At 37.5% G+C, this 23962-nt stretch overlaps 2 protein-coding genes across 2 annotated transcripts in view; one reads left to right on the top strand and one right to left on the bottom strand.

The window, feature by feature from the left end:
- TRAPPC3L (trafficking protein particle complex subunit 3L) overlaps positions 1 to 20843 on the top strand; it is a 45096-nt gene extending 24253 nt beyond the window's left edge. Inside the window, exons 4-5 of the mRNA XM_056125310.1 lie at positions 15949 to 16134; positions 20724 to 20843. Of these exons, the coding sequence (XP_055981285.1) occupies positions 15949 to 16134; positions 20724 to 20843 (306 nt within the window). The remainder of the gene's footprint in view (positions 1 to 15948; positions 16135 to 20723) is intronic.
- CALHM5 (calcium homeostasis modulator family member 5) lies at positions 8303 to 13464 on the bottom strand. The gene is made up of 2 exons (XM_056125309.1): positions 12925 to 13464; positions 8303 to 9300 (listed from the first exon to the last, which is right to left on the bottom strand). Exons 1-2 carry the CDS (start codon positions 13462 to 13464, stop codon positions 8911 to 8913), a joined length of 930 nt encoding a protein of 309 aa, XP_055981284.1. The 3' UTR covers positions 8303 to 8910.
- Positions 20844 to 23962: the final 3119 nt, after the last annotated feature.

The raw sequence follows: 23962 nt of genomic DNA, 5'->3' as shown, positions 1-23962 counted from the left end.
ACCCTCGAGAACATCATGCGACGACTGGAATGGGAAGGAATGGGAGTGAAGATAGATGGTCGGCAACTACACCACCTCCGCTTTGCTGATGACATTGTTTTAATAACACCAAACATCAGCCAAGCGGCACAAATGCTGGCCGACTTTGACCGTGAGTGTGGAAAGGTAGGACTACAGCTGAATCTTACGAAGACAATGTTTATGAGAAACAGCCTTGTTCCTGACGCCCCATTCGCTCTCAATGGAACGACCATCTCCGAATGCAACAGCTATGTGTACCTAGGTCGAGAGGTCAACATGACAAATGACCTGGCACCCGAGCTGCGCAGGAGGAAGAGAGCGGCTTGGAACGCCTTCAAGAACGTCGAAGAAATAGCCAAGAGGACGAAGAACCTCCGGCTCCGGGCACATCTCTTTGATTCCACTGTTCTTCCTGCATTAACATATGCCTCAGAGACCTGGGCCCTACACAAACAAGATGAGAACGCCATTCAGGTCTCCCAAAGAAGAATAGAAAGAGCTATGCTTGGAATATCACGTTTCACTCAAATGAGAGAACGAATCCGGAGTTCTGACATCCGTCGACGATCAAGGATCAGGGACGCTGTCTCATTTGCCAAGGTGTCGAAAATCAGATGGGCTGGTCACGTAATGAGATTTAAAGACGACCGTTGGACTAGAGCTGTTACTGATTGGATTCCACGGGATGTCAAGAGACCGCGTGGCCGCCCACCTACCAGATGGTCAGACTTCTTTGTCAAGGTCATGAACGATCGGTTTGAGGCCCTCCATGTTCCCGGAGCGAAGAGATGCCATTGGGCTACACTAGCACGCGACAGGGACAAATGGAGACGTTACTGGCGCCCGCTCGAGCAAATCGACGACTAACGGGAAGTTAAGTGATTAAGTGATTAAGTGATCCCTTCTCTATTCCAGCTGTCTTCTCCTCTTTGCTCATGAGGCAGGCTTCCAGCTATGGAGCAATCTATCTGTCCCATGGATCTACTGTCTGTCCTTAGGTGTCAGCCTCATCTTATGTTATTTTATACTCCACAAATGAGTGCAGTCCTTCTATGTCTGTCCCTGTCTTTCTGACTCATTTCACTTAGCATGATACTCTCCATGTCTGTCCATTTATAAGCAAAGTTCATGACTTCATCTCTCCTGACAGCTGCATAGTATTCCATTGTGTAGATGTACCAAAGTTTCTTTAACCAGTCATCTGTTGTAGGGCATTTGGGTTGTTTCCAGATTTTGGCTATTGTGAACAGTGCTGCAATGAACAGATAGGTACAGATGTCATTTCTACTGTGCTTTTTTGCATACTCGGAATATATTCCCAGAAGTTGGGTCATATGGAAGCTCAATTTCTAGTTTTCGAAGGACTACTTAGACATAATTTACTTTTAGAACTAGACTAAAAAATGTAGGCTGTATGATTTATAATTGACAGAGCCTGGAACCTTTTTGTTACTAGTCACCGTTTCCCTTTGTCCAAGTCTCTCGCTGATGTGGAGGCTTGGTTTTTCCCGACAATTTTCTCTGAAGATGACTCATTTATATTGCCTTATTAGCACTGGGATCATGTCTCTCACTGCCTCGTTGTCAGCATTACCAGATGAGTGTGCCTGGCCCAATTTGCCACCTGGCCGGATATGGATGGAAGACATTGTGTTATGCATACACTGCTCAAAGACAACTTCCTTCCTTCAGATAACCTCAGATGACTAACTGCGACCAGCTTCCCAGGCTTCCAGGATCTCCTTAGAGTGCAGGGTGAGAAGTGGGGAGGTTTGGGGTGGCTTTACCTATATCAGACAACCAGTCACTGTGACTGCTGCAAAGATCCCCCAAAGCATTTTAGTATCTTGCTACTGTTTTATACTAAAATAATCAGAGCACAGTTGCTAGGGGATTTAGCCATAATTGTTATATGCCTTCTGCCCCTATTCAAAGATTGAAGTAGGAAATTGAGGTTTTGGAACGGGTGTGCCCTCAAAGTCCTGGTTGAATTTAGGAGTCATGCATTCCTTACTATGTAACTCAATGGAGAAACTGGAGGGATAGAAGCTGAGAGCAGAGTTCAGTTATTAATCTAAAGAGTCTAGATATATATGGAGATGAAGGTCAGTCCAAGCCAGTGGCAACTGGAAATAGGTCCCAGAGAACCCTTCTCAGACCACTTAGGTAGAATGGATCTGAGAAAAAAAAGCACACATTTGTCTTACTTTTCAGTGCTTTCTGAGGACTATAGCTTCCTTTCAACTCTCAGCCTAACAATGAAAAGCAGATTAAGCCTTACTAGAACATCTTTCTTAGCTATTCATTACATTTTTCAAAGTCTAACTCACAATTTAGTCAGGGGGCCTGCTGTTGAATTGTTTTACATTCCCCCACTTTTTCCAACATATGATATTAAAATAAGTGGGAGCTCTTGACAAATAGGGATTGAATTCCATGGAAGTCACTGTACAACACCACACAACATTCCAGAGAATGCTGGCTTCACAGCTAGCTGAATGTCAAGCCATTTTCCTACTTAGTAACAATTTTGAGCAGGGAACAGAAAAAGTAGAAAAATTAAAAGGAAAGCAAAATCTTTTATAGTCTCAAATTCTCATACTTAAAAATAAAAATTGAGAGCAAAAACAACTTGTAAAGTATTTTGAGAACTTTTATCATTTGTTCTAGAAATATGATTGGATAGATTACTTTTTAAAATTAGAAGGTTGTTTAAATAAGCATGACCAGTTGGGCCTAATTTTCTCTCTCAGTAGGCAAGAACTGCCTTACATAAACATCCATTCACTTGATCTCTTCCTCTTTGTACCTCTGGGAGGAGTCAGAGAAGAAATATGTAGGAAATTTTCTCTTGTAGAAAAGCATATCTGCACAGCCACAGTTATGAAGACCTACTGGGTCTAATCAAGAAGCCAGCATCAATCATTTTCTTATGGCAGAATTTCAAATAGAAAGCAGAGTCCCTATAGAAAAATGACTTTATACGTCTATGATATTAATATGTACATATTTTTATTGTAAGTATGTAATACTTGTGTGTCATTTCCCCCTTTGTTGGGAGGGGGAGCACACTTGTAGTTCTCATGGCTTTTCCTGGCTTTGCTCAGGGATCACTTGAGAATGCTCAAGGCACCATATGTAGGGCTGGGAATCAAACCTGGGTTGGCCACAAGCAAGTCAAGTGTTTTATTTGCTGTACCATCTCTCTGGCCCATTTTTTTCTTTAGTCACAGGAATTAAAACTAAAAATAAAGGAACTCCTCAAATCATTCTAATGGAAATTCAGTTTCAGAATGAAGTTTTTAGCTATATTTGAGAACATTCACTTCAAGGATGAGAAAGTTGATCAAACAGTAACTTGCAACTCTATATTTTCTTAACTTCTCTTCGTATATTCAGTCAGTAAGAACCATTCATGCGTGGTCAGTTGCTTAAGGAAACAAGGCTTCTTAAGACCTGATTACTATCATCCATGTTTTGTTTTAAGACACAAATACCAGAAAAACCCATGGGAGAAATAATCTGCCTACTATATATGTAATGTGCTCTTCTAAATGATGCATAAATTTTAAGGTATTGCTCTTAAGCAACATTATTCAATAGAACTTAAATTTGCTTTTCTTACTTTATACCAGTCTTACAAATAAGCTACAGAATGTGACTTGGCGAATTACTAATTTTTTTCTGTTTAATCTGTTTTCACGATGACTTAAAAGGGACATTATAGGGGTTAAAGTATATGCCTTGCATGGTCCCAACCCTAAGTTTGATTAAATTTCTTGGCACCACATGCCTGGGTGTCACTGGGTGCAACTCTGGAGGGCCCCATACATTGCCAGGGTGGCTCTGGATACCTCCTATATCACAAAACCCTATCAGGCCTGTATTCTCTGATACTTGCATTGACATGCTAGCCAAATGGACTGCTTTGAATGACCCCATGAATGGCCTCAAAGCCCCCTAAACATTGCTGGGTGTGTGTGCACCCCAAATAAAATTTTAAAATAATAAAAAAGATTTGAATAATTTTTCTTTAGTGAAGCTCTAGTTCAAAAATCTGAAGTGACAAAAAGATTGCTTGCTTGCACTGTAGACATAGACTCTAAAATATATGTGATTATTATAATCTTTAGTATTTTCCTTAAAATATTCAGTGAGTTTCAGTAACTTTATATATCAAAACATAGACATCTGCCTACTATATATGTAATGTGCTTTTCTAAATGATGCATAAATTTTAAGGTATTGCTCTTAAGCAACATTATTCACTATTGTAACCATGTTACTTAAACTATAATAAATTAGTAAATAAATCACATATTTCAGTGCAAAAAGAGAGGGGAAACATAAAAGATGAAATAAGATTGGCCTTTCATTGATAGACACCATATTTATTTGTTAAACTATTCTAAATCATTTTTATCTAAGGAACTGAAAATGGAACTTGACCTTATTTAATTTGAATTACAGTTCAGGCATAACTGTTACAGATATCTAGATACCCAAAGTGGAAGCTGTGCAGGATAAGAAAGTCCAGGTACTTTGAGAGAGACCAGGAAATGAGAAGATAGGCATTAATTCCCAGAAGTATGCCAAATAGTTATCTGACTGGAAATATATATATATTTTCCCCTACCCCCACGCCTATACACACTTTATTTAAACACCATGGTTTACAAAGTTGTTTTTGATTTGTTACAGGCAACAAATATTTCAACACCAATCCTAATACCACTGTCACCTTCCCTCCATCACTGTCTCCATTTTCCCAACCTCCACTCAAAAGCCTACCTCTAAAGCAGACCCATATTAATTTATGTTGCTATTTACCATTAAATGGTTAATGGAATGATCAAAAATTATTTCTGTAGGGAAAAGTTATGAAAATTGTTATATCTCACAATGGGGACATTAAGTCTTTGTCTGAGATTTCACTAAACTGCTCTTGCAACTTAAGCCTTGCTTGTTTTTGGCTGACTTCTGCATTATACCTCATCTAATCTGCTATGCTACTATTGGGATGTTGCAGCGTTTGGACGTGTCACGCTCCAGAAAATACAGAATATTTAACTGTGTATGGCTTCTGGGTCTTCCAGAAATACAGAAGGAAGGGGAGGTGATGGAAGAGGTTCCATCCTGACTCCAAGAAGGCTTGGAGTTTTCAATCACAATGATCTATGTACCTGAAGTTTTCAGCTGATTAAGTTCTCTGTGGTGCTCAGTCCTGAGGTAGTGGGGTCTGTCCGGGGGACATGATAGCAGCTTTGGGGTGTGGGGAGGAAATTCATGTGCTTTTGGATTTAAGATTTAGGATGACTGAGTTTAGGACAAATGAAACTGTGAGATAGATAACTCCAACACTAATTTTAAAGATAGGGACAATTTCTTAGAAGTTAATGAGCATTTTAAACCTCAGAGACTGGCCCACATTCAAAAGAACAAAAGCAACCGATGCTGGCGTGGATGTGGTGAGAAAGGGACACTCCTTCACTGTTGGTGGGAATGTCGACTAGTTCAGCCCTTTTGGAAAACAGTATGGACGTTTCTCAAAAAATTAGAAATTGAGCTCCCATTTGACCCAGCGATACCACTCCGGGGGATATACCCCAGAGAGGCAAAAATGTGTAGTCGAAGTGACATCTGCACTTGTTTGTTCATTGCAGAACTCTTTACAATAGCCAGAAACTGGAAGAATCCTGAGTGCCCAAGAACAGATGACTGGTTAAAGAAACTCTGGTACATCTACACAATGGAGTACTATGTAGCTCTTAGAAAAGATGATGTCATGAAATTTACATATAAATTTGAGGCAGCATTTATGTTGTAGAAGTTAAGACTCAGACGTTTAAAGTTTAGAATCTATCTTAAGCATGGTTTACATTTAACTTTTATGATTTTATATTATTCATAAAAAACAAAACAGTAAAATAAAATACATTGAAATGTTCATTCTGTCACTTCTCTGTAGTAGAAGAGCAAAACTTTGGATGTCATCTCTTTTAAAACTACACAAGAGTTCTTTCTGCATAAATTTTAACAATTTAACATTAAAAATAATTGAAGTTACACAAAATATTTCCTTCTTTGATTTGCTGCCTCCAATATTCTTTCTCTGTCTTGGTTTTTGTCATCCTGATTAAGATGTACCTTGAAGTTAATAGTTGGACCTACATAGTTTTTTATATTTGGATCTAATTTCACTACAACCCTTTGGATTTCTTGGATCTGGGTGCCTGTATTCCTCAACCCTGGTAAATTCTGATGTATGATTACTTTGACTAGTGGTTCTTTATCAAATATGCTTTCCCACCCCTCAGGGAATTTGATGATTGCTATATTGTTTCTCTTGAACTTATCCAATAGTTCTCTGGTAGGTTTCTATGTCACTTCCTTTGTGTTTGGTGTACTCTAAGGATGAATCCTTTTAGTTCACCCCACTGGGAATCTCTGAGGTACTGGGCTAAGTTTGCTCTTTTCTTACCTGGCTAGTTCTCACTCAGTGAGAGAAAGCAAAGTGAGTGCAGTGTCAGCTGTGATGAATGGAGAGGTTGTGTGGCCTCTTATACACGATCAGGGTATAAGCAGCAGCAAGTAGAATTATGAGTGCAGAGTGTATAGGTATGAAAGATTGAAAAGCAGGCAGAGGGTGGAGATATGGATGCAGGCCTGCTGAAATAAAAATTAATATTCTATAACCCTTTTGTTACCCAATTATATTTCTTTAAATATCTCGAAAATATCCTGTTACAGATAGTTATTTGAAATAAGATGCAAATAAGATATTCATGATGCTGGGATTTTTTATAGCTCATTTATTCTCCTTTTAAAGATGCCATAAGTTCATATTGGATCATATGACAAATAGAATTTCCTATAGTCTATATTTAATTGGTCCCTAATTGTGCTATTTTATATATTATCTGCAGATAAATCTAAATACTTGACTCAGTTCAAATTTCTTTCTCTTTCATTTTCTCTCCCTCCCTTCCTTCCTTTCTTTCTTTCTTTCTTTCTTTCTTTCTTTCTTTCTTTCTTTCTTTCTAGTAGTATTTCTAGTAGTATTTCCTAGTAGTATTTCACAGGTGGTACAGTGCACTTACTCTTAGCGGGCACATTACGTTCTGAGGGTCAGTTTGCATTGTACTGATCCCATCACACTTCCACCTTAGTTTATAATTAATTTTCTAGATTATACAGCTATGTATACAACTATTATTATTCTGAAAAGCTATACAACGAATTTTTTAAAAAAACTAGTAAAGTAGAAAGGCATAAAATTAATACACATACAGTAATAACTTTATTGTTTACTCAAATAGCTATTTAGAAGATATATGGGGGAATCTATTTACAATAATAAAAATGAAGAATACCTACAAATATAACAAACTAGGCAAAAATAGCTTTAAAATATTCTTAAAGGTAACCTGAGAGAAAGTACTCTAATCCCAGTTTGATCTCTGCCCCATATTGCCCCTGGAGCATAGCTGGGTGTAACTCCAGCAGCCCCAATGATGCTGAAATGACCTTGGTCAATTCCAGCACTGCAGGGCCTAAGCAGCACCATAGAACTAGAGCAGCAGCACATCCTCAGGCACTCAACTTGCTCCTCAGGCCTGCTTGGTCAAAAATTGCTGGGAGGGCTCTGTGGGCTTTCTGGGAACTGCTAGGGATATACATATATATTCCTAAAATAACAAAGGTAGATTTCAATAAATGGAAAGACACCCCATGGTTTAAGGCAGGTTGATAACAATTTAATAAAGATGTAAAATTAGACACCATAGAGATGTCTAGTTTGTTAAATATGACAGGGATTTGTTATATAGTTGAACGCAAAACTTGCATTCTTTTGACAAATATAAACCTGAAAAACAAGTTTTGTTTGTTTTTTGGTGATACTCAGTGATTTTCAGGACTTGCTCCTGGCTCTGCACTCAGGGATTACTCCTGGTGAGGTTTGTGGGACCATATGAAATTCTGGAGATTGAACAAGCAAGGCAAGTGCCTTATCCTCTGTACTATTTCCTAGCCTCAACAAAACAGTTTTATACCAACACTGCTTCATACAATTTCCCCAAATCTCCAATATGAATCAACCTACCTATTCAGCACAATAAGCATTGTCCATTGGGCCCGTAGTATTTGTAGGGACCCTCAAACATGATTTTAATTTATTTTGAAATCAGAAGGAAGTAGTACATATTAATATGTATATCTGAACACAGTTATAAATATTTATATGCATATCTGTGTTTTAACATACGAAAGGTTCCACAAAGGTAAAAGCACCTAAAATATTTATAATACAGCACTGCCTATGGGAATGCACTTTCAGTGCACAGTGGAGACATGAAAATTGAACTGTACACATCAAATCCTTCCAATTTTCAAGGATTCTTCAAAAGCCTTCAGATTCCAAGGGAATTAATTTTAAATGATATAATTGCATATGCCCTTGAAAAACAGTACTATAGATATCCAGGACAAGCCTCAGGCTGACCATACCACAAACCCACTGGGTCTGGCAGTCTGTGTTGCTCATTCACAAGTTACCTGTTCCACTCCAGATGTCATAGTCATTGTTTACAGAGAGTTGTATGAGCCTTAGTGTGGACTTTTAAAATCTTAGAACTTGAAGCAGTTGAATCCAACTTTCAACCAATGGAAAAACACCTTTGTCACCATCTTTAACCAATCATTTCGCATCAGTTTGAGCACACCCTGACACTGTCTGCAATGGGGAGCAAAGGAGCTTCCCATTAGCTAATGTCTTCTAACAGAATATTAAATGTGAGAAAACCCAGAGTTACACAAGTTGCTGTTGACAGGAGAAAGCTGCTAAAAATCAGAGTTCTCTAGACACAGTGAGTAGTGATGGTGGACAAGTCACACGCTGTGGGCACTACCCACCAGGACCAATGTGGTCTCCTCATCCTCAGGATTAAGTTCTAGCCCTTCCTCTACCACCTTATGAAGCGTGCTGTAAAACGGCCGGCTTTCTTGGAACGAATGCAGCTGTGATGCAGCTTCCCAGGCCGCGAAAGTAGGCAGGGGGAAGACATCCGGTCTCTTGTTTTCGAAAAAGCTCTTCAGGTTTCTCTCACTCAGTTTGTTGGCATAGTCCAAGAACTTATTTTCCAACTGCTCCTTCTCCTTTTGCGCATACGTCTTCCAAAAGCTCATCTGAAGGTAGCTAACTTTAGATCTACAGCGAGCATAGCAAGTGGTAAGCAGAGAGAAGAATGATGCGGTACAAATCAGGAACCACCCTAGAATCTTAGAAAGAAAGAAACATTGAAGACCTATATAAGCAAGGCACTTACTTCTCAAGGATCTGGGGTGGTATTTCTGGAGAGTGTATCTGCATAAATGCTATGCCATTGCCATATTTGGGTTGAAATCAGTCCTCTTTTTATTTTAACACTTTAATAATTAAAATAAAATTAGTACTACCCAATCTCTATTCTCATATCATCAAGAAGGCAGGTGGAAAAGAGTAAAAATTTAGATTATACTGCAGTTTAAAAAACCAATCCCTCACAAAGTATTAGCTATTGGCTAATGAGTTCAGGAGTAAGTGTGGTCATTTGTGCAAATGGCTATTTCCTTAGCCTGGTATTTCCAGGCACGAGAAAAGCATATACATGGATAATGTCTGTTTTTCCCATGCTGTATTGTTTGCAGGGAGCACCAGACTCTTTTGAAAATATGTCTCATTATCCATGAAAAGTGAAACAGACCCAATACAACTAGGAAACTGAAGTTATAAAACTTAAAGCCTACAAAAGGGCTGAAGAAAAAAACTAGTCATGCCAAACCCTGAGGCTATTGATTTTGAGTTTTGGTAACTAGGAATAAATACCTCTCTGACTACAAGCCGGGGTACCTGAGTGATAGAACAGCAGAAAGGGCATTTGCCTTGCACACGGCCAACCCAGGTTCTATCCCCAGCACCCCACATGAACTCCCGAGCACCACCAGGAGTAATTACTGAGTGCAGAGCCAGGAGTAACCCCTGAGAATTGCCGTGTGTGACCCAAAAAGCCAAAAAGAAAAAGGAAAAAAATATGAATACAAACCAGTTCCTCAGGATGCTCCCCTACCCTGAAATTTAAAAGTAAAATTTCAAATAACTTCACCCATCATCTAAACTTTAGGTTTCACAATTTTAATTTATTCTTTTTTTGAAAATAACAGAGTTGTTTCAAATTTTATCTTGACTTTTTAGTTAAGTTACTCTTAACTCAGAAGATGGGCCTATTTGAATTTAAAACATGAGAATCTGCAAATGAATCCATTTAGTTATAACAATCATCTAAGTCCCAATGATTTAAGTGAGTGGTTTCTAAATCTGGTTCAGATTATGAGTGATTAAGAAGAGTTTTAGGTGAATCCCTACTCTGGATTGGCACCACTTGGGTTTAAATCTAAACTTTCCTCTTACCGTGCCTCAAATTCCCCAGTTGTAAAAAGAGACTTGGGGGTGGGGGTAATTCAGAGGACTGAAATGAGAAGAAGTGGACTCTCGTGTGCATTTAAGTGTTTGCTAATATCATCTGCTGTTTTCCAAATTTATCTGCATTTACATCAAGACATCATTGACTCATAGTATCTTTGTCATTATGATTAGTGACTGAGGCACAATTACCATCCTGTGAAAGTGCTCGTGTTTACTTTGAATCACTTGTGGTTGGCTACCTCAGATCTTCTCTTCTTCATCCTTTACCTTCCTTTTCCCCCAAACCTGGCTTTGGAAAAATACCTCAGCCCATCATGTTGGTCACATTTGCTTGAGTTACAGACTATCTGACCCTCTTCATATCTCCCCACCTTCAAATTATATGACCTTAGCAGTAACTGAGACACAGAGGGTGCTCCCACCCCAGCCCTCACTAGTGTCCCATTTTACGGGAGTCCCTTCCTTCTTACCCTGGGAGTTTTCTTCATTTGTGCCAGCAGCTTTAAGCCTACTTACATCTATTGTCTACAACTCTCAGCAACCCTCCAAATTAGATGTGCTACCGCCAACTTCCAAGAAAATGAAGTTCAGAGAGACCAAATCACAAGCTCTAGGTAACATAACCAATGAACAGAGGTGTCTATATTCATACACCAGTCTGATTTACTCCAAAGTTGAATTCTTGTCACTTCTCCCCTCTGGCTTTCTTAAGGTTAAAGAGCGACCCAGCTGGTTTCTTGAGAACTTGTTTGGAATTTCCAACTGGGAATTGCAGCTTCTTGTAAACAATTTGTTTTTCTTCCAAGGAGGCACTACTTTTCAACCTAGCACTTAGCTTGGGGAAGTACACACAGACTGATGAGAGAGGAAGGAGTCACCCAACTAGCCAGCAAGATGAGCTGAATGAACCCTAGCAATCAAGCTGAATGAACGCTAGCAATCAATGGGGTGACAGACAGATCAGCCTTACGTCCCAGCTGACTGTCATTACTGCCTATTGTTGCTGTTTGTCTGAACCTCTGCAGTCAGCAACTGTTACCTCCCTTTGTTCACATCCCTCATGCATCCTTCCCTTGGAATCAGCCCCAGGTCCTTCTTGTTCTACTGAAAAGTAAACAGAGCCCTGTGCCCAAGCTCAGCTATGACAAGATGCACATGATTACCTTATGTCTGTGTTTAGAGAAGAAAGACTTACACAGTGATTACTGTTTGCATCTGGCACTAAATGAATGGAGCCTAGTGCCTGAGGACATGTATCATAAATCACTCATTATATCATAACATTCATAATTAGTACCTTCCTTCAAGGAAAGAAGGATGACATTTGGGAACCTAGCATGTTTTCATCTGAGATACACTTTATGTGTTAAACAAGACTTTATTTTGAGGGCAGTTTTAGGGTTATCAGTTTATGGAAAGTATATGAATATACTGCTGACCTGTTTTGTAATGATTCTTGATAGAGATTTTGCCTCAATATGTCATTATAAAGGGCAGTTCTAATGAAAAGTGAAGTTGTACTGTTTTCAGTGCTTTTATTCTAAAACAAAATTTTTTTTTTTATAAATTGTGGACTTGTGTCTCTACTTACTTTTAGTACTTGTTTTGGTATTAATGATGTAATTCCTACTACTGAGATGTAGGAAAACAGTCACTTCCTAAGGCTGGGTTTTATATCTGGATGTGGGTCCATTTACCTGGAACTATGACAAACTGCTTCTCTGTCAATCAGGTAAAGAAAGTGATTCCTTTTGTTAGACAGAACAATCCCCCATATCTTGAGCCTCTACAGTATTGTAAGAACTTCTTCAGTTGTATAGCACAAATAGAAACAATGTAATCTCCCTAGAGAACATGGTCACTTTTCACTGAAGGCTATTAAAAGTCTACCAATTACTGCTTTATGTGGGAATTTCTTTTCAATCTTGACAGTATGTATACGTAGAGATAATAGTTGCCAGAAACTATCAAGGGAATCACTATACTAATTTTATTACATGCAATTTTAAAAAGTATTAGATCATTTGATTCAGCTATATTTTAGTAGATAAATATTATATGTGTGTTTCTGAGAAACCAGTTTGAAAATAAATAATGGATAGAAGGCTGTAATTTCTAATTACAGTTCTGCCATTAACACTCAATTATGAGTTAGTGGCATGCATTATTTACAAAGTCCACCCAAAGAAATTGTTTTAAAGTACTTAAGTATTTACAAATGCATAACCCAGAGGATATTTTTTTTCTGGAAATGGAAACAACAATCCAATCAGCATTTTTACTGAGCCATCCAACCTCTAAAAAGCTTTTCTGAGAGTCTTAACAGCTGCATCTGTTCCAGTTTCTATTGTTTCAAAATGTTCTAGCAGGACACAGTCTTGGCTAAAAGAACAGGCTGAAAAATTATTCTGGGAGTGTAAGGAAAATTTATTCTTTCTTACCTGAGATTGGGCTTGTAAAGACCGTTTCAGTTCCTCATCATCCATGCTTGTCATGCTAGTTTTGCCACAACTTACTTTGTAAAGTTCTTCCCGGCACTCTTTAGGCTTGTTCTTGCAAATCATTTCGAGGAGACTTGCACTTGTTGTCCCACTCATGGCACATTCATAAAATGTCCCATTTAGCAAAGCCACGGAAAGCCACATCATTGGAGCCACCAATGAACTCAGAATGATCTGGCCAAGGACATAGAAGAAACGGCAGTTGTGACCTCGAGGGAAGATTTTCCTGGGATTCACACAGCAGCCTGTAAAGAGTTTCCATGATCTGTTGTTCACAAAAAATCCCAAGATCAGTAACACCCAAGCAGGAGCAAAAAGAAAAACTAATCCGTATGTGACATTCTCCGTACTGCAGGGACACTTAAAAGCCACAAGGGAAAAGAGTCGCTCACTTCCCACAGTAAGAAGAGCCATGAAACTGTAGCCAATAACAGTTTTCTGATTAACAAAGAATTTAATAATCCCCTGAAAAGCCTCCATCTTGAAGGTATACAGAAGGAAAAGGCTTTGCCCTTATTTATTAGCCAGGCAGCTGGAGCAGCGGCTAAGGGTGGAGCTTTTTCTTCATCAGAAACAACAGTCTCTCTCAGACCGAATTCAGCCAGAGAAGGAAACAATGTCATTCCCTAGGAATGAGTATTTCCCAACTCCGTTCAGATAATGCCTCCTACTGGCGGACATTGGGCCATGAAACTAGAGTCAAACAGAGATTTAAGATAACTCTAAAGTGTGCAGTTCTTGTGTTAGTGCGGTGTGTGAATGAAGCCATTCAAATGTGAAATTGTTGAGTGCAGAATATGATGAGTTAAGAGAGGTAGGAGTGGCACAATCTCCATTTTTATATTATTTCCATGTGACTTGGACTGAGAATCACCAAAAAAAAAAATTCTCATACAAATACTAGTCTAGGAATTTTCCAGCCAGAGAAATGAACATTAGCATAAATGGGCTAAAGCCAATTGATTGGAGGCCAAAATACGTCTCTGAGCCTACAGTTTTATGAGAAATATTTTCCCTGATCTTGCTACTTGACTTATAATTTGGAAGCCACATTTTATAAACTCTTAAACTGATCTAAGATTTGATCAAATTTTAGTATTTCGGCTGAGCTTGAATTTTAAATAAAAGAAAAAATGAGAAGGGTCCTCACCATTTCTTTCTCAGGTCATCATAATAGTTTTTTGACTGGTAGAAGTGCCTTTGACTTTATCCTTCACTTAATCTTAAATTTATCCTTCATGCTGACAGAACAGGATCCCTCTAAAACAGAAATCCCAATTGCCTTAGCCCACTCAGGACTTCAGATGTCAACTTCCCCTGAACCCTTCAAGGTATTTTGTCTCCATGACATATTCCTTTTACTTAGAATATCTGTTCCCCTACCTTGTCTATCTGTCAAACACATCATTAATATTTAGGAAAAAGATGGAAGTTTCTTTCTTACATTATTTCCAGGATTGCTTCCAAATACAATACTATTGTACTTGCAGAACACATACAATTGTAGTTATTTAATATTAGTAGTTTCTTTTTGACTGTAAATTCTTCTCAGAAAGAAATCACATCTTACCAACTTTTTGTTGTATGTCCAAATATGGTACAAAATAGAATGGACACTTATTTAATATTTTTTTCAAATAGTTATTGAACTTCTACTGCATTCTAGAAACTGTGCTAGCTAGGCCATGCTCAATAAGTATCTAACCTGTGAGTGAATAAATGAATCAGTGAAGAACGTTTTGATATTTCTAATTACAAATTACTTAAGGAAGCTGTTCCTATTTCTCTTATGTGCTGCTTTTAATTGAAAAAATTATTAAATTAAGGAAATTAAAAGACAACATTAATTGACATTTCCGTTAATAATCTACAAGCTGCAGTTTTGTACATTTTGTGAGATAGAATTGCTTGGTTTAGGAATTAAGAAACTAAGGATAGTATACCTTTGACCTTGTCATTTTACTTCTCTGAATCCCAGTTTACTCACTTGTGAAACAGGGGTCATGAAATAAATAGTTTCTAAGGTTTCTTTCATCGCTGTACTGTAAAATTCTTTCCTGTCTTGTTCAGGGATGACTCCTGGCTCTGGGCTTAGGAGTGGCCAGTTGTGGTGTTTGGTGAAACCATATGCAGATGGGTCAGCATCCTGTATTATCATGTACTGGAGTAACCCCAGTACCATCTCTCAGTCCCCTGTAAAATTATGTAAGTTCAGTTAAATATCAGACATTTTTAAGAAATAATTTAATAGCTCATCTTGTGCCTTCTGCCTCTACCCCTTGCTCCTTCTTGAGTCTTTCCTTCCCAGAAGGAAATGTAAAATTTCCTTGGGCTTATAAAATCCTTTCTTTCCCCAAAACCTCCCTAACATTGAATCTTTGGGTCTTCACGTGCATCCTTTACTCTTTCACATTCTTGATGCAAGGAAATGAATTCTTTGCTAGGGTCATGTGACAAATTTGTTGCTAGTGTGTCGAGATTGAATAATATTTCAATTTATTATCCTTCTCAAGGATATGTACTTTTGAAAAATACTTTAACTCTGTTTTATAAAAATGTTATTTTAAAGAAACCCCTTAGGATGTTCCATAAAAAATAAAAAGGTTGACTTGTGCACAAGTCCTGATGTAAGTATATTTCAACACTTGCGCCCCTCTTGGAGAGCCCAGAAAGCTACTGAGAGTATCTCGCCCGCACGGCAAAGCCTGGCAAGCTCCCCGTGAAATATTCAATATGCCAAAAACAGTAAGAACAAGTCTCACAATTTGTTGTGAAATGTTACTGGTGCCCACTCGATCTAATCGATGAAAAATGGGAGGACAGTGCTACAGTATGTGAACCCAGATTTTTTGACCATCTTATGTGGTTAATCACTGTGCTGCACATTTGGAATAGGATATTTGGGTGACCTACTAATAGATATTTGTCCTATACTGGTTTAATCTATATTTTCCTCCATATTAGGTTGCTTTCAAGATGTACTTGGGAATCACACCAAGTGTGACTTGTCACAATTCAAGCAGAAATGAATTTTCCCTGATTCTAGACAAGAATCCTCTGGTGGATTTTGTGGAAGAACTTCCAGCTGGGCGGTCCTCTCTATGCTACTGCAATTTGCTCTGCGGGATTATCAGAGGGGCCCTGGAAATGGTAAAGCACTTTATTTCTCCCTGTACATTTGACAGCTGGTCTTTTGTACTAAACTTTCCAAATGGGTAGCATCTTCAAACAACAAACACTCAGTGCTTGCTCCAGTAGTCATTAAAATTAGAAATGTACAGAGAAAATTGGTGTGGCCTCTACAGAAGTTTAACACACAAATTCATGAAACAGTTTCTATTGTTATAGACATGTCAAAGTATCTAATGCTGTATGCCTGACATATACAATGCTATAAACCTGATCTATTTTCAATAAAAATTAGAAACCTTAATGCATCACATATTTCCTGAGCAGTCTGGGGGTAGTTTAGCTAAATGGTTCTGGCTTTGAGCCTTTCACAGCTGAGTGCCTTGCTTAAAGTTGGCTATAAATTCATGAAATTTCTTGCCACACAGGCCAAAACACGGAGGGGACTCCCTCTGGACATAAAGAGCAGAAGCTGGTGATATTTGCTGATCATTTTATTTTTATTTATTTATTTAAGTTTTTGGGGCCACACCCAGTGATCCTCAGGGGTTACTCCTGACTTTGCACCCAGGAATTACTCCTGAAGGTGCTCAGGAAACCATGTGTTGTGCTGGGAGTCAACCCAGGTCAGCAATATACAAGGCAAGCATTCTACTGCCTGTACTATCTCTTTAGTCCCATATGGATCATTTTAAAGACTGGTTTCCACACCTGAATTACTCATCTATTGAACTGAAATAAAATATTAGCATTTGCTAGGAGTTAGGCACTCTACTAACAGAGATAAATAAGCCAGTTGCTCCCTTCAAGAATCTTTAAGGTGTATCGAGTATAAAGCATCACTAAAGGATGTAAGAGCCTTACATGGTTTAAGAGTGGCAGAGAAAATCTGTGAGAGAAACTCTGAGCTTACATTTGAAAGATAAACATAATATTGAACCTTGTGGTAAAGGAAGAAGGAAAATAATATTTCAAGTAAAAAGAGCAGGCTATCCAAAGGCACAAGAAGTTTTCAAGGAATAGGTAAAGGTAAAGGCCCTCCCGTTGATCGTCGATTTGCTCAAGCGGGCCCAGTAACGTCTCCATTGGAGACTTTGTTGTTACTGTGTCTGGCATATCGAATACTCTCGGTAGCTTGCCGGGCTCTCCGAGAGGGGCGGAGGAATCGAACTCGGGTCGGCCATGTTGGCCGCGTGTAAGGCGAACGCCCTACCCGCTGTGCTATAAGGACCTTAAATTTATTTCAACTTATTATGCCCTCAATGATATGTGCTTTTGAAAAAGTTTTTTTGTAAGTAATACTTTAACTCTGTTTTACAAAAAAAGTATTCTTTTAAATAAAACCCTTAGGATGTTCCATAAAAATAAGAAGGCTATTTAATATAATGCCAATGTAAAATGAGACAAAGATTGTCAAGAAATAAAAAACTTATGTTCTTGGTCCAGAGAGATATCTCAGTAGGTTGAGCACATATCTTTCATGGGGGAGACTCACTTTGATGCCCAGCATCACAGATAGCTCTCCAGGCACTGCCAGATGCAACTCCCTAACACAGAGCTGGGTGTGGCCCCTGAGAACAACCTGAGAGCCCCCCAAAACAAAAACAAGCAACAAATAAATCTACATTTTTTTCATTTAAGTCTGATTAAAAATAAGGTAAGAGTAAGGGAAAGAATCATGTAACAAACTTTAGAATGTGAAAATTTTTAGTGGGGGGGGTACACCTGGAGATAGATGCTCAGGTATAACTCCTTGCTCTGAACTAAGTAAGTTCTCCTGGTGGTGCTCAGGAAACCATTTGGCATACTGCGGATTGAATGAGGGTCAGCTGTGTGCAAAGCAATCACCCTACCCACTATACTATCTCTGTAGCCCCAAGAATGTGAATATTTTAGTGAAGTCAATAGAGAAATGCATTGTAATTTTATTAATGGGAATCATATTTTAAAATTTATGTTTTAGGAATTAAATTTCTTTGTTTGAAAAAAAGTTGAAAATACAGGACGGGACAAAGTTGGCTGGAGAGAGAGAGAGAGAGAGAGAGAGAGAGAGAAGAGAAGTTATGAAGCTGGTGGCAGTTCACTCAACTAAAAGCAGAACAAAATTGTGTTAGGAGAGAAGCAGACAAAACTGAACACTAAAAAGCAAAATATATAAATTAAATGGTTTATCAGTTAACTTAAAACAAGAAGATTGAGAAAAATATTCCAGTTTATTTTTAGGTTCCTGAACATTTAGGAATGGTTGTACTATAAACCAAAAAAGAAAGCTGGACAAGTATACTGGAGGTAGGGAGAAACAAAAATGAAAGTTCAATTTTGAAGTTTCTAAGATTGTGATGTCTAACACTCACACACACACACACACACACACACACACCCCTACACACATCATGAAATTCATTAAACAATTATTATTCATGTTTTAAAATCATGAAAATGTAGACTGAAAGATAGTAAGAGAACTAAAAAATGTCTAATAAAAAAGAAGAAAAATAAGTCACAGATGAAGTCCCAGAAAGTGATAGAACATGAGTAGATTAAATAGAGAATACACAGGTTGCATAGGATACTAAAAGGAATAATCAGGAGAAATAACAGGGGGAAATGTAGTTATAGAAACAAAAGGAAGTGAAATTCCAAGAATGATTCACAAAATCAAGTACAGAAGAAGACCTTGATAAAAACTATTTTGGGAAAGCAAAGAGAAGATCTGTCAAAGACTAATGAACCAGGGGCAGCTTAAAAAGACAGATGAGTGAGCAAAGTCTCAGTTTTTCAGAATTTAGTTTTAATAATCAATCTTAGCATAAGAATGTTGGGACCAGATAAAAATAAAAAGTTAGATGTGTTCAGTTACCCAATAGTGAAGCATGCACATATTTTTTCTTTATTTGTAAAACTTAGGAGAGGGACATAATAGCACATAATCCAAAAGAATTAAATGACAAAAATAATGTACTATCAACACAAATGCTTTATGCTCCCACTCTTCTATATTTATAACTAATAATCATCATAAAATCAAAAAAAGGAAAAGTTTTGGAAACTGTTGAGCAAAGGGATGAACCCTTAAAATCAAATAAAAAATAGCATCAAAAGGAGCTGAGAGATAGTACAGCAATAAAGGTGCATGACTTGATGTAGCCCACCCTGGTTTGATTCCTCTCACCACATGGTCCTGTTGGGGTCCAGCATTGGAGGCTCCAATACCCATCCTCCAGCACTGCCTGGTACAACCCAAGTAATCCTCAGCACTGAAGATGAAGCACTGCTTCTTCAGGTTCTTTCTTTGAACCTCCAGCCAAATGGGCTGACAATTGCTGGAAGGGCCCTAGGGCTTCCTGGGCTTCAAGTAGGAATCCTGCCCTCAAGCCCCAAGGCAAAAGAAGAATAAGATAAAGATGTCTTTTTTTTTCTTGGGTAAACCTTGACTAAATATGTTGAATGGCCAACAGGTGTGGGGCCCTCCCCACTACTGCCAGGTAAGATAGCTATTATTCAGCATAGCATAAGCACCACCATTTCTAAGATCTATCTGATATCCTACAGTCCCAAATAGCCAAACTGCTTTGACATAGTCTCCTTGTTATTTTAAGTGATTTTCTGTTAAAATTTTGACAATGACAGTAAAAGTTCTTATGTGGAAAAAACTATGAATAATGTAGTTACTATATTTCAAAGTGCAGTCTGCATCCTCCTACTGGGTTGTATCTCAGAGACAGGATTTTTGCACCTTTTACGAGTTAGTAACTTGACACACCAAGATCCAGAAAGAATTCTTAGTGAGACAGAAGATGCAATTCAGTAAAACAAGTTGTGTGCTAAATCTAAACAATTTTACTTATTCACTTTGACCAGGAGTTTTCACTGATTTATCTTATTCATCCCAATATTAGTTTGATAATTTACCCTAACAACAGTTGGATAGATGCTCTATTGAGGATTGTTCAGCAATCCTATGCTGCTCTTATGTGAATACATTTTAATGAATAGTGCCTAATGGTACTTTGACATCTAAGAAATTGGAAATGCCTCAGAGAGGAAAAGAGGTATCAAATATTCATGTCTGTAATTTCGATCTTTAATTTTAAATTTATAATTTATTTACTTAATAGTGTTTAAAAGCTCTCAAAGCTATAAAGGTTTTTAGAATAAGTGATTATGTTGTTTAAATAATGGCACAATGATATATAGCAAGTTACTTTGAGCAGAATTGCTTAAGAATCCATCTATTTTTGGGAGTTCTGCTTGGCAAGGTATACTGGAGCAAAGCAATATTTGAGTCAGGAATTTGTGTTCCTCTCTGAGATATAACAGTATAAGCAAAACTGAATCCATGTCTTTGGATTTATCCCAGAATCATCAGAGTTGGGTCTAAACTGTACCATACCACCCTTCTCTACAGACACAATGTAAAGCTAACCCACAATCAAACATCTCTGGAGAGTAGGTTCCTCAACCACAGAACAAGTTCTTTTTAGATTTTACCATAAGAGAAATCAATTCATTGTGGAATAAATATAACTGGAAAAAAATTTAGAGATTTTAGGTTTTTAAATCCCCATTGATATAAGCCTGATTCTCACTCCCCACCTCTGTTTTTCTAGGTTCATTTGGCTGCTGATGTAACATTCTTGCAAGACCGACTAAAAGGTGACAATGTGACAGAAATAGGAATAACATTTCTGAAAAAACTAGATGACAAAAAATACAGGCGGAAAAAATGAACCACAGCAAAATGCCACAGCATAGCTAGTTGTGGAGTTATCAACTTAATATGTATAGCCATAGATATATTGAAATGTTTGAAATAATTAGGCATGAGATTTAACAAGTTTATTTACCAATCAGAAATATGCGAGCACGGCACTAGAACTTAAAATAGTTTATTTCTGTTTGCTTATAAATCACGTATTTTGAATATCCTATGCATAATATTTTATATCCCATAAGATCGAAAACATGAATTCCAAATCCTATAATTTATCAGAGAGACCTATTTATTCTTTCACTGTGATTTTTTTAAAGTGCTAGCTATACAGTTGGTATATTTTATTTCTTCTAATTGGGAAAATGTATGAAATGATATGGAAAAATTATCATAGAGTAGATAACTATTAGATTCTGTATGCTATAAATTCTGTATGCATTTGCGGCCGCACGACATCTTATCAGAACTTTTTTTATGACATCTTATTGTCTCATTCCTACTTTGGACAAACTTGCAGGCTATCGAATGTAGCCTGCCCACAGGGCAGAGTCTGGCAAACTCCCCGTGGCGTACCAAATATGCCAAATACCAGTAACAATGATGGGTCTCATTCTCCTAAATAGCCTTGAATATAATCTCAGTGCTAGGATGAAAGAGACATTACTGGGGCCTGCTAGAGGCAATCGACGAATAACAGGATGATGAAATGAATGAAAAAAAATGCTATAAAAATAATAATGTCAATATTTTCCATATTTTTTAAGATCTCTGGATATATTTTTTCTCAAACATTGATTTGTCTTATAGTTGCAGTTTCTTGAAGCTACTCTTAATTTGTAAGAGTAAAATGTTTGTAATGTGTGAAGGCCAACTATTTATTTATATGTTGTATCTGAAAGTCTGAAACATTTAAAATGTATTCAAGTTTAATTATTTTAAATTTTAGTGGATATGAACTATAGTAACTTATTTTTTCAGAAAATATTGCAATTGGTCAAATCAGAAAATCTCTTAAATGAGAAAGTAAGTCATGATTTTTTGATAATTTTTTATTCCAAAGTTTATCCAATTACAAGTTTTGCTTCTTTCTAGATTTTGCTATAATTTTATATATATATAAATTCTTTTAAAAAGTATTATGAACTATATATTATCAATGAGAACATATTTAGAATCCAAATTTGCTGAATTAAATAAACAAAAATTTGCCAGACTGTCAGCATATGAAGTCAACTATCTACAGGGCTCTGTAGAAAACTCAAATCACAAGTAAAAGTTATAATTAGTGATGTGACATTAGTTAAAACTGTTGTAAGTGATGTGAAGTGCCTATTAGCGTTTCTCAATCTGCAACCATATGGTCTCCTGTGGTCCCAGAATATTCCAAGGGGGCCACAGTGAAAATCATGTAAATAGTGGGCCCTGGGAGGCAACTAGGCAGTCAGTAAGATGGAAGGGAGGCACAGGAAAGAAACAAGTTCAGAAGGGCGGACACTGTTGAAAAAAGGTTGAGTTACATTGGTGTAGACTTCAACCAGGATTTTTACATGATTAAAAAATAAACAAACATGATTGTCACCCATTGCTCTTTTGAAAACCACAACACCCAATAAGAGAGCGAGAACAAAAGGGAATGCCCTGCCACAGAGGCAGGGTGAGATAGGGGGGATGGGGGGTGGGAGGGATACTGGGATCCGTGGTGGTGGGAAATGGGCACTGGTGGAGGGATGGGTATTTGATCATTGTATAATTGAAACCCAAGCACAAAAATGTGTAAGTCTGCAACTGTACCTCATGATATCTTGCTATTAAAAATTAAAAATAAAATAAAGTTCAATTTCTAGGGGAAATTTATTTTTATTTCTATTCTATTTCCAGTTCTATTTCTAGTGACTTCTGCTAATTCTGACTAGCAGTTGACTTTGGTCAACACATTTCTCTCTCCCTCTCCTATTTAAATGAAATATATTTAAATGAAATAGCACAGCAGGTAGGGCGTTTGCCTTGCACGCAGCCAACATGGCTGACCTGAGTTCGATTCCTCCACCCCTCTCTGTATGGCAAAGCCTGGCAAGCTACCCATGTTGTATTTGATATGCCAAACACAGTAACAACAAGTCTCACAATGGAGACGTTACTGGGCCCACTCGAGCAAATCGATGAACAACGAGAGGACAATGCTACCACTAAACTTACACATTTTTACACAGAAAACTCAGGGGAAGTTGTTCTCACTGGCCTAGGTATCTCTTCAGAAAAACTATTTACATTAAGATTGGTATTAAGGAGCAAACAAAATTAGTGAGGTAGCTGAAGCGTTAGTAGAAGGACCTTCAAACCATTCTACAGAAGATCAGAAGTAGAATCTTGAAGAATACATTTTATATCAGAAGGAAATCACAATGACATGTGTCTTAAATTCATGACACAAGAAGTGTGTTTGCCTATAATCCATCCCAATGTTTCTTTTGGAGATTTTTTTAAAAAATGTTTTGCTCAATTTCTTCTTTCTCCTTTATAATCACACCTTGAGGAAATCCAGATATCATGTCTAAGGGCCTCCCTCAAAAAATAACACCCAACAAACCATGTTGAAATTTCTTTCTGTTCTGGAGTATTTAGTGTCTGTGTATATCTTTCCTATTCTTCCTTTCTCTTTTGATGGGCCAACCATCAAAACTCATTTGCCCCATGTCTATGCTACTTGCCCACTAATGATAGCTTAAGCTGAGTGAAGCTGAATGTTGAACCCAGGATGTCTACAAGATAAGTTGATCTACATTCATTCCTTTTAGCCTGAAGATAGAGACAAGTCTCTTGGCATTGAATTGTATGCAGTAAAGGTGATCTAAATAGTCAGCAGAAGAACTTGCTTGTATTACATGAACATTGCTTCCTGAAGAATGTTTAAATCTAGAAAGTTCTATTATAGGAATTGTAAGATCCATATATATTCGTACATATATGTGGACAGTTCTAATAGTTCTAATAACTACTTAAAACTAATGATAAACAGGTAACACTAATTTTAATAATTTATTTTACTTATACTAATTACTAACATATTATTTCAACTAAATATAAGTATTTACTATTTAGTCTATATGAAATTATTGAACTGGCCTAGGGTGACGG

This window comes from Sorex fumeus, unplaced genomic scaffold (assembly GCF_029834395.1).
Source record: "Sorex fumeus unplaced genomic scaffold, SorFum_2.1 ptg000054l, whole genome shotgun sequence".
Classification (NCBI taxonomy): domain Eukaryota; kingdom Metazoa; phylum Chordata; class Mammalia; order Eulipotyphla; family Soricidae; genus Sorex; species Sorex fumeus.
Note: the sequence above shows the minus strand (reverse complement) of the source record. Positions and strands in the feature narration are given on the sequence as shown.

Excerpts from the sequence above, each read along its gene's own strand:
- CALHM5 (XM_056125309.1), bottom strand. The coding sequence starts at position 13,464 with ATGGAGGCTTTTCAGGGGATTATTAAATTCTTTGTTAATCAGAAAACT. Across the intron at positions 9,301-12,924 it reads CTTTACAAGCCCAATCTCAG|ATTCTAGGGTGGTTCCTGAT; the intron begins GTAAGAAAGAAT and ends TTTCTTTCTAAG.